The 13980-nt window shown below is 35.5% G+C and overlaps 2 protein-coding genes across 4 annotated transcripts in view; both read left to right on the top strand.

Moving 5' to 3' along the window:
• The first annotated feature begins 73 nt into the window (after window positions 1-73).
• Pibf1 (progesterone immunomodulatory binding factor 1) overlaps window positions 74-13980 on the top strand; it is a 232488-nt gene continuing 218581 nt past the window's right edge. For 2 of the 3 annotated variants that reach the window (XM_058580979.1, XM_058580978.1), the window contains exons 1-3: window positions 74-317; window positions 1401-1691; window positions 12265-12365. In XM_058580979.1, coding sequence (XP_058436962.1) covers window positions 1440-1691; window positions 12265-12365 — 353 coding nt within the window. In that variant the 5' untranslated portion in view covers window positions 74-317; window positions 1401-1439. The remainder of the gene's footprint in view (window positions 318-1400; window positions 1692-12264; window positions 12366-13980) is intronic. The other variant, XM_046449462.2, reaches the window with a different exon arrangement.
• LOC124095983 (protein lin-54 homolog) lies at window positions 5377-11836 on the top strand. The gene has a single exon (XM_046449463.2). It carries the CDS (start codon window positions 8121-8123, stop codon window positions 9705-9707), a length of 1587 nt encoding a protein of 528 aa, XP_046305419.1. The 5' UTR covers window positions 5377-8120; the 3' UTR covers window positions 9708-11836.

Genomic DNA, 13980 nt, shown 5'->3' with positions numbered 1-13980 from the left:
CTCCGGCAGAGACCGCTTCCGCCCGTGGCCTGGGCGGGGCTTGCCGCAGGACTCCAGCTCCCAGACTGCCTCGCTTCCCGCGCCTAAGGTACCTGGCTGGTCGGGTTCCGGTGGCGTGGGCCCTTGCACACCGCCTCTTCTTCCGTCCTCCTTTGCTCGCGGTGGTGGTTGTCTTGGTTACTGCGCTTAACGGTCCCCGGCGATTCCTTTTTGAGGGGTTGCACCCTGAGCTGCTGACTGAAGAAGCCTTCGGTTCCTGGAAGAGTCGGGGTGGTGGCAGGTCCACCCGTGGATGTGGAGTAATTGACGCTTTTGAGGTATCTTGCAATTACCAGTTTCCCTTTCTTCCCTGCGTGGGGCAAGGAATTCTCCGAGGTTGCCAAGTTTGGGGCTTACTCGTCACACCAAATGGTCAGGGCAGTCTTGGGCTCTGAACCTTCGTAATTCAGAAGAGGATTTGCCTTTGATTTTTACCTTTCTTTATCTCCCTTCTCTTTAAAGAGGAGGAAGGAGGCCGATCTTAGTGTTTCCCCTCCACACACCTCTTTCCTAATCCGGCTTAGAAAACCTGAAATATACAATATCATAAATAATTTATTTTATCCTGTAGTATTTAAAGATGAAAGTGGCTAAAAATTCTTGCAAAAAGGTAAGACGTTCTACTTAGAATTTTCTCTTCTATTAGTTCTACGAATTTTTCTCTTCTACTCTTGTTTTCATTCTGGGATCTAGCTTGTCTATCTAAAATGTTTTTTCTCATTGTTTCCCCGTTTAGAAACTCTTCAGTCTTGCTTCGTTGCCTGTAGAATAAAATCCGAACGCAATATGACATTTAAGTCAGCAGTCTTGATTTTTTAGGGTGCATGGAGTCGGGGCGAATCACTGTTCAAATTCATGGATTTGCTAGAGCTGCACTACCACTGTCTTCTGCTGCTGTTCACACTTCTTCCACCTCTATTCCCACCTAATGCCTGCATGATTTCCCTTTTATACTACTCCTGTCCAAATTCTTCAAAATTTTAAGTCCTATATCTGTATAATCTTACCTGACCAACTCAGAAGTGATTCTGTTAGAGGGACAGTTCTTCTTCTCTTTGAGATTGTGTTGCTTTTAATGGGTGCATATTGGGGTACTAATGGACTTCATTTTGTACATCTCTTTGTTTCCTCAGAATAGGATTCTTGCCACAGGATTTTTTTTTTTTCATTCAAAGAGCTGAATTCACAGTAGGATTTACTCTGTGTTTGATTTAGCAGTAATTTACTGTAGTGCTCTGTCTTAAATTTGGGGTCTTCCAAATTGCTTAATTATTTGAGGAATTCTTAGTACCTCATTAATGCTCTCTACTTTCTATTAATGTTTTGGTATATTTAAATTTTTGTTTGTTTTTAATCTACAGAAGATTAAATTGGGAAAGAAAACTGGCCCATAATAAAAGATGTCTCGAAAACTTCCTACGGAGCTCAAAAAAATAAATATCTCCAGTTCTCTGGAATCTGAAGATATTAGCTTAGAAACAACAATTCCTACAGATGATATTTCCTCGTCAGAAGAGCGAGAGGGTAAAATGAAAATAACCAGGCAGCTAATTCAACGCAAAGAACTACTTCATAATATTCAATTACTGAAAATAGAACTATCCCAGAAAAATATGATGATTGACAATTTGAAAGTGGATTATCTTACAAAGGTAAGACCGGGTGTACATTTTGTTATTTACATTCTTTATCATCTTTAAACTGCATAAAAATAAAAAAATTTATGTATGTTATCTGAACTTAAAATGATACACTTATATTCCTTGTCCTGGAAAGCCTTTTAATACTTTGAGTTTTGAATGATGGAGTGATTTAAATGTGAACAGAGATGAATTTACTTCTGTAGGCTCCATTTTTAAAATCTAGCAGTGTAAGTTTTATTTTCTTAGGTATAATTTTTACCTAAGTTGTTTCTGCTTCATTGACCATGACGTGACTAGTTGGATAGGAAGAGTCAAGAGCATGATTATATTATTGAATCTGTATTGTCCTTGTCCTAGAAATTGAATTCTTTGTTCTCTTTCTTTTGGTAGTTACTGAGACTTTCTGTTTGATAGTTACTATGTCATACAAGGAGTCATAAACTCATGTACCATAGTCTTTAGTAAGTGTTGTTTGCCATGCAAATAAGAATATTCTAGTCCTTGGTTTTTGGCCCTTTCTGCTTATTTACAAGTTCAAAGTTGTTTTTGTAAGACCTGGTAAAGTTTTCACTAGCCCTAGGAAATATACATTGATTTCAGAAAGATAAGAGACAGTTCTTTACTGTTACTATTTCTGTTTCCAAGAAAATCTTTTGTTTACAATGGTGCTCCTGGTCCCAGCTCTTTCTACTCCTCCATTTTGTTGTTTCATTTATACCTTTCCTTGTTAATTCAGTCTTTCATTTTTAGTTCTTGTCTAGCTACACTAACATACTTTAGTGTCCTGTAGAAATACTTCTTGACCATATGTCTGTAGTAAAATAAGTTGTCTCAAACCTTAAAATCTCGAAAAAGTAGAGAAGTAATTTAGGTAAGCTTTTTCTAAAATTAATATTTTAAATTTAATATTTAACACTTATTGAGTTTATTTTGTGCATAGACACTCTTCTAAGAGCTTTTTATTTGTGGTTTTATTTATGCCTCATAAATCCTTTGAAATATAGATTCTTTTGAGGGGATAGGGTCTTCTATAACCCATCTTATTAATGAGTCAATAAAATAAGTTAGACTAGTACTGTTACTTAGTGCCTTATAACATTTGAGCTGCTATAACAAAATACCAGAGGATAGGTAGTTTATAAACAACAGTAATATATTTTGCATAATTTGGGAAGCTGAAAAGTCCAAAATTAGGGTGTCCAGTGTAGTCCAGTTCTGTCCCTTTTCTGGGTTGCATACTTATTGCAGTGTCCTCACGTGGCAAAAGGGTAAGCTAGCTTTCAGAGGTATCTTACAAGGGCACTCATCACTCATGGAGCTCCACCCATACAACCTAATCACGCCCCCTACAAAAACTCCACTTCTTAATAATATCACAATAGTGATTACGTTTCAATATCTGAATTTGGGGTGCAGACTCTAACACCTACTAAGCACACAGTATTGGTTGTTGTTATCCACTAAAATAGTATTCTCATTTTTTTACCCCCTCTATGTAATATATATAACTGAACCCCATTTTTCTCTTGATGAAACAAAGCCACAGAGTGGTTAATACATACCCAAGGCCATTCAGATAAAAGTGGTAGAACTAGACAGGATTCAAATCCTAGGAAGTCTAAAGCCCATACTCCAATAAAGTGAATTTCCAAACACTTCCTTTTATTTACACAGTCACCTACCCTACTCTAGGTCGCTTGGTACGTTATCAGTGCATCCAGTGGTTTCCTGTCCTTAATAGTTTACTCCTATTGCTTTTACTTCATATACACTCCCACAGTGCTATTGGCTCATATATTCCTCTCTCTCAAGATTTCCTTTAGTACACCTCATTGAAAAAGCCTGAGTTAATATCCCATTTATTAATCCATCCACTCAATCAACAAATATTTCATTAAGTGACAATTATATACCATATCCACAATTACATTTTATTTGGTTAATTCTTTTATTTGTTTTCAATTTATATTGTGCTTGGTTTTAAATAGCTTTTCTTGTTTTGGGGTTTTTTGTTGGGGGGGGTTGTTTGTGGGTTTTGGGTTTTGTTTGTTTGTTTAATTTTGAGACAGGGTATTGCTAACGTGCTGAGACTATCTTTGAACTTGTGATCCTCCTGCGTCAGGCTTCCATACTCCTGGGATTGCAGGTGTGGGCACTGCTCTTATTTTTTTTTTAATGTGTTACACTATAGAAATGGTGACTGATTCATGAGAGACTGTCTAGTTAACAGCCAAAATTTTAAGTATACATAGTTAGGGATTCAGTTCCATCGTTACCAGTTTCCTGGGGCAAATTCCTTAACTTTTTCATTCCTTGATGTTCTGTAAAATTATAATAGTATTTATATCACAGAATTATCTTGAGGATTAAATTAATCAATGTATGTTAGCTCTTAGGCACCTGGTATATGATAAAAACACATTATGATTGTAAATAATGTAATTATCTGTAGCTGGCACTATATTAATATTCTTGTGCCTCCACAGTTCTTGATATAGTTTTTGGTGGTAGTTTTCTAGTTGGACTACAAATGTACAAGACTAAGTTAGCTATATTCCTAAATGTATGACACATAATAGTCATTAATCATAACAATTCATTGTTTTTAAAATATATTTACTTTTGTTTCAATATCTGTCTATCTATTTATTTTTGCAAATCAAGCCCAATGCCTTGCACATGCTAGACAAGCACTCCCCCTCTGAGCCACACCCCAGCCTTATTTAGCTATTTTAAAAATCATCTGAATTACTATACACCCATCTGCTACTTAGCTTCTAACTCTTAACATAATTCTCTGTATCTACCAGTCCATTCACCCACAGTATGAGGCACACAGATTGCCTCCAACTTTTTGCTACCTCAGTGCATGATTTTCTTTCTTTATAGGATCTGAAAATAAATAATTTAAGCCTGGTATGATTATTCTTTGACATTATTAGGAATCCAAGTGCCTTTTAATCTTCTGCTCAGCTATTTTTTAGCATATGATATTCCACCTCAAAATCTTAAGGTGGTTGATCTGCCTCCAGTGTTGTATACAGCTACAGGTAGTAATGAGGAAAATGGTGATAGGAAAAGGGGGAATGTGCCAATGGATCAGTCTTCTCTAAAGAGCATTCCTAGAAGTAGAAGTTCAAGCCAATTATCTCAGTTGACTAGAACTGTATAGCATTGACCACCCTTGCCTGCAAAGGATTGGAAGCTAGGAAGTGTGAGTTTTTAACTGGACTTATTGTATTAACTAATAAAAATCCATAGTTAAGTCAGAAAGAAGGAAGATAATATTGGAAGGCAAGTCATGATTTTTTTCTTCTACTCATGAAGGTCTTTTATTTTGACTTAGAAAATATGTGAATCTTAACATCTGCCACAGCATTACAAATGTTTGACTTTATTACAGCTTGTTACTTATAGTTCTTTTGATCTTGTTACTTATTCTGATTTGCTTTCTCTGTCTAAAAATAGAAACAAAGGATCTAAGAAAAACTTAAAAGCATCTATGCCTAGATCAGTGAGAATGAGGTCAGAGAGAACTTAGAAAGGTAGCTAGCTGCCCAGGCTAAACTGATAGTCGAAAATTGTTAGCTTTTCACTTTATCCCCATTCGTTGACACCTACATCCACTTCTTTATTTCTTTATTCTTCTTGCCTATCAGTTTTCACATGCAGAAACTGGTTTTGTTTATATCTTGTTAGAAGTTTGTGGGTTCCTTATTACTTAGAAAATGAAAGGATGCAGTTTGTCACTGAGTTAAGGAATTTAATTTAGAAGTTAGTTAAAATTGTAAAAGTTGTAATTCTGAAAAAATAGAATTCTTTCCTAGTGGTAATGTATATCCTTGATTTGCAACATAGTAATTATGAGGAATATGGTTATTTTGTATTTTTTTTTATGCAGTCTTGAGACAGGATGCTGGGAATGTAGCAATGACGGTTCTTTTTTTTGGAGATTGCATCTGCAAACTTACTCTGTAACTGCTAGACAGTAAGAATTTTCTGCTTTTTGCGCTATATAAGGTCTGTCACATTTTCTTCTTTGTTCTTGCCTTTTGTTTTTCTGTTTTGTTTTTCATTTTTTTTTCCTAGACCTTTTAAACTATAAATCCTATTCTTAGTTCACAGGACACACAGAAATAAGACAAGAGCTGGATTTGACCCATGGCCATTGTTTGTTTAGGTTATGTAGTCAGAAAAGTTATTGGCAGATTTTAGGCAGGTGGTATTACATGTCCTGATTTTTTTATTCAGAATGGCACAAAAGTAATAGAACAGATAAGGCAGAAGGAGATGACAGGGAATTGTCGTAAGGTTGGTGAGTTTCTGCTTCAACTAGAACCATTTATTGAGAAATGGAAGCGGTGGGAAGAAACTGATATGGGAATTAAATGTAAGTTCTCTTTAGAACACATTAAATTTTAGCTTCTCATTAGATACCTAAATGGAATTGGCTATTAGAGTCTAGGGGAGGGTCCATGACTATTTATCTACTTATGAAATATACCTCAGCATACAGATGGCATGTAAAGCCATGGAATTGAATGTCATTACCTAAAGAAAGCAGAGGGCCAAGTCAAGGGGCTGTCCTACATTTAGAAATGAGGCAGAGAAGAGAATCCAGCAAAGGAGCTTGAGGAGCATAAGAGTATCCAGTATAATTAGAAGACAACCAGAAGAAGAAGTGTCTTGGAAGCTAAACAAGAGAGGTCAGCTTTGTATGGTCATTCTGTCAAGTGAGATAAACATGCCATTGAGCTTAGTATTTTGGACTTTGATAAGCATAATTTTACTGTGGCTAGATACAGTGGTGCACACCTGTAATCCCAGCTACTTGGGAGGCTGAAGCAGGAAGATCACAAGTTTAAGGTCAGCGTTGTCAGCGAGACCCTCTCGCAAAATAAAAACTAAAAAGTGTGGGAGATGTGGCACATAGATGTAGAGTGTCCCTGGGTTCAATCTGTAGTACCACAAAGCAAACAAACAAAAGAATTTTGTGTCACTGGAATAGGATGGGACAAAAATTGTATGGAAGTTTTACACTGAAGGGGAGCAGAAAAATGATACTGGAGTGAAGGTGTGGTGTGATGAAGAGAGCATTATTTGTTGTTTTGTTGGTATTTGCTTAATAATAAGAATGATCCAGTAGAGAAGAGGAATTTGATGTTGCAAGAGGGATTTACTTGAATATACTAGGGACTGTCAAATTCATCTATTTTATTTTTAATATTTATTTTTTAGGTGTAGATGGACACAACACAATGCCTTTATTTTTATGTGGTGCTGAGTATTGAACCCAGGTCCTGCTGTGCTAGGCAAGCGCTGTACCACTGAGCCACAATCCCAGTCCACAAATTCATCTATTTTAAAGGGCAAAAAAGAATTGCCTGCGTTGAAAGGGAAGAATAAAGAGTTTTATAAATAGACTAAGAATAAAATCCTAGGGAATGGAAGTTTAAGGGAAACACAATATAAATGGCAAGCATTTATTTTGGCTGTAACAGCTTTCCTTTAAGCTAGTGACAAAGGAAGTGGTTCAGAAGGGTCAGATCAAGAAAGACTACTGTATTAACCACAGAATTTAGAATTTTTTTAATATATTTTTTTAATTGTAGTTGGACACAATACGTTTATTTTTATTTATTTATTTTTATGTGGTGCTGAAGATCGAACTCAGAGCCTTGCATGTGCTAGGCAAACACTCTAACACTAAGCCACAACCCCAGCTCCAAAATTTAGAATTTTTTATTAAGATAGGCTCTTCTGAAGAATTTAAAAATGGGAAAGTACATTTTAAATTATTTTATTAGAGCATTATATTTATACATGATATTTGGGTTCCTTTTGGTATATTTTACATAAAAGGAATCTGATTTCAATCCCCATTCCTCCCCTCCTTTCTCCCTCCTTTTTTCTGTCTATTCTATTGTTCTTCCTTTCACACCTTTATTTATTTGTTTTTTATTGGTACTTTCTACATATGCATGAAAGAGATAATTCCTTTGTTGCATTTATATACACACATGACATGTTGGTTAGATTCAGGGAAAGTAAAATTTTGACATCATTTTAAAAAGGTAATATAAAGGAAGATAGTTGGGAAAGTTGGTAAAACCGTAGGCAGGGAAGCCAATGAAGAATTACAGTAACCTAGGCAAGCATATCAAACAGAATGTATATTATTTATTTATTTATTTATTTATTTATTATTTTTACTTTGGACGCTAGGGAGATTCAGCAAATATAGAATTAGGTAAGGTCGGTATTATGGGATGCAGCGGTGGAATGGCGCTGGGCGCGTGATTTTGAACAAACCCGGGTCTGTGTTTCGGAGGCGCCGCCGCCGCCGCGGCTGCTGGGAGCCCAGGAAGCGCCGCGCGAGAAGGAGGCCGCGGCGCCGCCGGTTTTGCACCTGATCACCTTTCTAGCAGGAGAACGATCATGGAGGTGGTGCCAGCTGAGATTGCTAAGAAGCCTCGAACACCAACCTGTGGTCCAGTAATCACGAAGCTGATCTTTGCAAAACCAATTAATAGTAAAGCAGTTACAGGACAGACAACTCAAGTATCACCATCAGTCATTGCAGGTAGGGTTCTTTCACAGTCTACTCCTGGAACTCCATCAAAGACCATTACAATATCAGAAAGTGGTGTTATTGGATCAACTTTAAATTCTACAACACAGACACCAAATAAAATAGCCATCTCACCTTTGAAATCGCCAAATAAGGCAGTGAAATCAGCTGTGCAGACCATCACTGTTGGAGGAGTGAGCACATCACAGTTTAAGACAATTATTCCTCTGGCAACTGCTCCCAATGTCCAGCAGATTCAAGTGCATGGAAGCAAGTTTCATTATGTCCGACTTGTTACTGCCACAACAGCCAGTAGCTCAACCCAACCAGTTAGTCAGAATCCCAGTACAAACACTCAGCCTCTTCAGCAAGCAAAGCCAGTGGTTGTTAATACAACCCCAGTGCGGATGTCAGTTCCATTTGTCCAAGCTCAGGCTGTCAAACAAGTTGTCCCCAAACCCATCAATCCAACTTCACAAATAGTAACTACTAGCCAACCACAGCAACGGCTTATCATGCCTGCCACCCCACTGCCACAGATCCAGCCCAACCTCACTAACCTGCCACCAGGTACTGTCCTGGTACCAGCTCCAGGAACAGGGAATGTGGGTTATGCAGTGCTTCCAGCTCAGTACGTTACTCAGCTACAGCAGTCTTCATATGTGTCTATAGCAAGCAACTCTAATTTTACTGGAACATCTGGTATCCAGACCCAGGCAAGACTCCCATTCAATGGCATAATTCCATCAGAATCTGCCAGTCGGCCAAGAAAACCCTGCAACTGTACAAAATCGCTGTGTTTGAAATTGTACTGTGACTGCTTTGCAAATGGCGAATTTTGCAACAATTGCAACTGTACTAATTGTTACAACAATTTGGAACATGAAAATGAAAGGCAAAAAGCGATAAAGGCATGCCTTGACAGAAATCCAGAAGCTTTTAAGCCTAAGATAGGGAAAGGAAAGGAGGGAGAATCAGATCGACGTCACAGCAAAGGATGTAATTGCAAACGATCAGGATGTCTTAAAAACTACTGTGAATGCTATGAGGCAAAAATAATGTGTTCCTCAATATGTAAATGTATTGGCTGTAAGAATTTTGAAGAAAGCCCAGAAAGAAAGACATTGATGCATTTGGCAGATGCAGCTGAAGTAAGGGTGCAGCAACAAACAGCAGCAAAGACGAAATTATCCTCTCAGATTTCAGACTTACTTACTAGGCCAACACCGGCTTTGAATAGTGGAGGAGGAAAGTTGCCATTTACATTTGTAACTAAGGAAGTAGCTGAAGCCACATGTAATTGCCTTCTCGCCCAGGCAGAGCAGGCAGACAAGAAGGGAAAATCAAAGGCAGCAGCAGAGCGGATGATTCTTGAGGAATTCGGACGATGTTTGATGAGCGTCATCAACTCTGCAGGAAAAGCAAAAAGTGACCCTTGTGCCATGAATTGCTAACTCTTGCACAAGACTGATAAATGAACCTGTACAGAAATTTTAAGGATGCTTGACTATCTGGAAGATAGTTTAACAATTACTGTATTTGAATTCAGTCCTTGTTTTAAGAGACCTGAAATTATAATATTGAAAGAGAAGAAATTTTAAATGAGGAAATTAGTACATTTTAAATCTTAGTTAATTCTATGCCCCTTCTAAATAGAATTTTTCTTTTAAAATTTTTTCTTTATTGTATTATATAGATTTTTAATTTACTTGGGTTTCTTAAGAATTAGATGTTCTATCCTTCTGATTCTATTGGCAAAGAACATTTATAAATTACTATGATATAATTTATAATGTATGGCGTTGTATGACTTTGTTCAGTAGAAAAAACCAAAGCAGCATTGGTATTGCCAAGTCATTCTTTGGTTCTAGATTTAGAATAAACATAGACAGAATGTCTACATAAACAAATTATGGAACATATTTGGACGACATCTTATGTTTAGAAAAGTGCTATCTTCTTAAGAAAAATTAGCTTTTTTAGGGTGAATTCTGGGATATGCTATTGTCACTTTGATAAATTAGAAGGGGAAGTAATCCCCAGGCACACTTTTAAAATTAAAAGTTATATTTTCCAAAAAACAGAACAAAAGAAAACAAAATATTAAGGGACAGTAAGTGATTTTCAAAAGATGGGCAGTTTTTCTATAATGAGGAATGGCTAACATGCTGAAGGATGTCTCCATTGTCTTTCAGAGGTGGTATGTGTTTGAAATAATAAATTGTTGAAGTGATTGCTGGGTATTGTTAAAATGAGGTATGTGTGAATAGAAGTAAACATTATGTAGTGATAATGTAGATCCTCTCATAACTATCAAGTATAAAATTTGGCTTGAATGGAGATATAAGGAATAAAAAGCTGTAAGAGAGTGAATTTAGGGAAAGATTTTTCATCTCTACAGTTTTCTTTGTAGACTTTTGAACAGAAAATTTTCAAACCAATACACGACTCTTAATTGATTTACTCAAATGGGCTGCCTAACAAAGCATTCAAAATTATAGTGGGATTTTTTTTATATGGGATGTTTAATATGCCATTATTTTTAGCCAGTGATTTGGTAAGCTGAAGGTACGTGTGTTTTCAGATAATTGTTGAAATTACCTAAATCATTTTCAGTAATTTAAAAACTCTATGAATTTAAGAGCCTTTTAATAGGACTCCTGATTTTATGACAAAACAACAACAACAAAAAACCATGTTGGAATTCAGGCGTTTTGTTAGGTGCTTTAATCCTCAGTAATTATTAGTATATGATCATTACATTTCCTATAAGGACTCTATAGTTGTATGTATTAAGTGTGTATATATGTTCATATGAACATGCAAGATATAGGCAATAGAAATTAAGTAATCCAGAAGAGGATTCCGTTATTCATTAAAGTATCCTTCTTTTGAAATTTGGATTTATAAAATTATAGTGCAGTAACTTTAAATGTAGATAGTGCAAACATTCTTAGCACCTCAATCTAGTATGTCTAATTAAATTTGTATAAATGTAAATTACTGTAAGAGGATAAAATAATATCTAATGAAGTTATTTTTCAAAAGATTGCAATAAGTTTTTGGTCTGAACCTAAACTTTGTTCATTTTGTATATATTCTGTGTTAATTCTAATTGCACCATTGTGATGTGTATTTATATACAGTGTGCAGAAAATGTTTGTGAAATTTTGATTACAATTGTAGATTATGTATGATGGCATTGCTTAAGAATGTCTTGCTTGTAAAAATTTGAAGGTGCAATCAAATGCTACTAGTTTTTGATTTTCAAGAAGCTATCTAAAGAATTAAGCCTTTTTCTTCTTGTGTAGTACTTACTAAACAACTTTTTGTATTTAGGCATTTGCATCAAATTGCTGAACAAGATTAATAGCCACATTAATCCAACAATTTTAAAAGACTATTTGGGGAGGGTTGGGTATATAATTTTCTAGCTCTATTTACATCCCAAAGTAGAAAGATTAAATTTATATTTACTAGAGCTATTCAAATACACTTTTCTATATTGTAAAAACAGGATAGGAAAGTAAATCATACAGAAAATAAACATTTATACTATTCTGTAAAAAAAAAAAAAAAAAAGAATTAGGTAAGGTCAGCTGTCCATTTTGTTTTGAATATTCATTGCCTCACCCATGTCCTAGTCAATTGAAGATGTATAGTAGCCAGATTAATGGATCTGAAATACAAATATTGGATCTGGCCTAGAAATAATAACTAGGCAAGACAGCAGCATGAATTCCCAGTTGTCAATGAGCTGCTCAGTTGGGAAGCTTGGGTTAAGATGAAAACAATAGTCTTATGATAGTCTGGCAGAAAGCCATATGCCACTCAACTATTTCAAACCATAGTATGAGCCGACTTTGCAGTCTGTAGATACAAACCATTATAAAAGAAACCCTCTATTCATTTTTATTATGTTTCTTTTAAAAGTTTTTAATTTTTTTTTCAAATTAAAGGTTTTTTCTGTATGATAAATTTGAAAATTGAACACCTTATTCTCTTTTTAAGATTGAAGAATTAGAGGAGAAACTGAATGATGCACTTCACCAGAAGCAGCTACTTACTTTGAGATTAGACAGCCAATTGACTTTTCAACAGAAGGATGCCAGGTAAAAAAAAGTTTTAAAAGCAACAATATCTGTTTAGTAACTAAAAGTAATCTTATTTCCTGTATGCACATGTTATAAGCTAATATAGAGAAATTTTAAGTAAGCGATGGTAATAATTTTCACATCAACACCAAAAAATAGGTTATTTGATATAGCAATATAAAAAATATAAAAAGTCAAAATTCAACGTTTCATTCAACTAACGTTGAGCAGTGTAAGTGAACCATTAAAAGACAAAGGAGGCTATTTAAAAGGACCACCTCTTGACTAGCTGTCTAGATTAAATTTTCTTCATGGCTTGTTGGAGCTTTCTGCGTACTTTCTCCAGTTCAATTGTGTTCTTATCAAGATCCCACTGTTTGCCCTCAAATATGTCTATACCAATTATGCTCATGTAATTGATTCAAAGTTATATAAACAATTGAATATGAATGTGAAAAAGTGACAAAATCATCAAATTAAGTATCAGTAAAACAGGTTTAAAGATTAGGGGCAAAAAAATAAAACAAATCTATGAAAAGTATCTGCTCAGATTTCTCTGAATGTTTTTTTTATATAGAAATGAAAGTATACCTTTGTATTCAAAACATCTGGACCTCTGTAAAAATTGTGGCAAATGAATGTTTTTTTCTATGTTTTAATTAGAAGTGTGTAAAGTAGATATCTTTCTGTTAAAAAATTCACTATTTAATCTATTTCCTAAAAAGCAGTGTGGCAATTATTAGCTACTAATACATTAGATCTAAAACCTCATTATACATCAGAAATACCTGGAAGGCTTATTTAAAAAGATTACTGGGTTTAGTCCTCAGAGATTCTGATTTGGATTGGGTCTGGGAATGTGCATTTCTGCCAGTTTCCCAGGTGATTCTGGTGCTATTGGGACAAAACTTTGTTAGACTTTTTTCAGATTAAATGATCCTGAAAGGGCAGTTGGGAAACTATTTCTGTGGTGTTAATAAGTAGTTGGATTCTGAATATATTTTGAAGGTAGAGCTGATAAAATGTCCTGAAGAGTCAGGGATTACACCAACATTTTTAGTCTGTATAAATGAAAAGATGAAGTTGCTGTCAGCTCTGATGGAAGAAGTCATAGTGGATGGGTTTGTGAGTAGAGTCGAAGTTCAGTTAGGTACATGTTGAGTTAAAGTTGAATTGTTAGAAATCCGTGTGGAGGTATATGAAAAATCTGGTCTGTAAGAACAAATCTAGGAGTCATTAGGATATAGCCCATATTTGAGTCATTAGGCTACATGAATTCCCAAAGGGAGATTATAGACAGAGGTCTAAGTGCTCCAACAGTAAGACAAAGGAAATTGAGAAGATGCCATAGTAAAAGGAGAGAAACACAAAGAACGTGTTGTGTCTATAAGGCCAGGAAAAGAAAGTTTATCAAGAAAGATCACATGTGTCAACTGCCATTGTTAGATCATGGATAAAAAGAACTAAGAATTGATCATTGGCAGTCTATCATTGAGATTTAAGTAAAGGGTAAAAACCCAATTGGCATGGGTTTAAGAGGTAAAGAATTGAGAACTTAGACAACAAAAATAACTTTTGAGCAGGAGGGAACAAATAAAAGGAAAAGTGAAATGGTGTCGTTTTTTTAATTTGT

Source organism: Marmota monax, unplaced genomic scaffold (assembly GCF_021218885.2).
Source record: "Marmota monax isolate L192 unplaced genomic scaffold, Marmota_monax_Labrador192_F-V1.1 WCK01_AAM20220418_F8-fsc00137, whole genome shotgun sequence".
Taxonomy (NCBI): domain Eukaryota; kingdom Metazoa; phylum Chordata; class Mammalia; order Rodentia; family Sciuridae; genus Marmota; species Marmota monax.
Note: the sequence above shows the minus strand (reverse complement) of the source record. Positions and strands in the feature narration are given on the sequence as shown.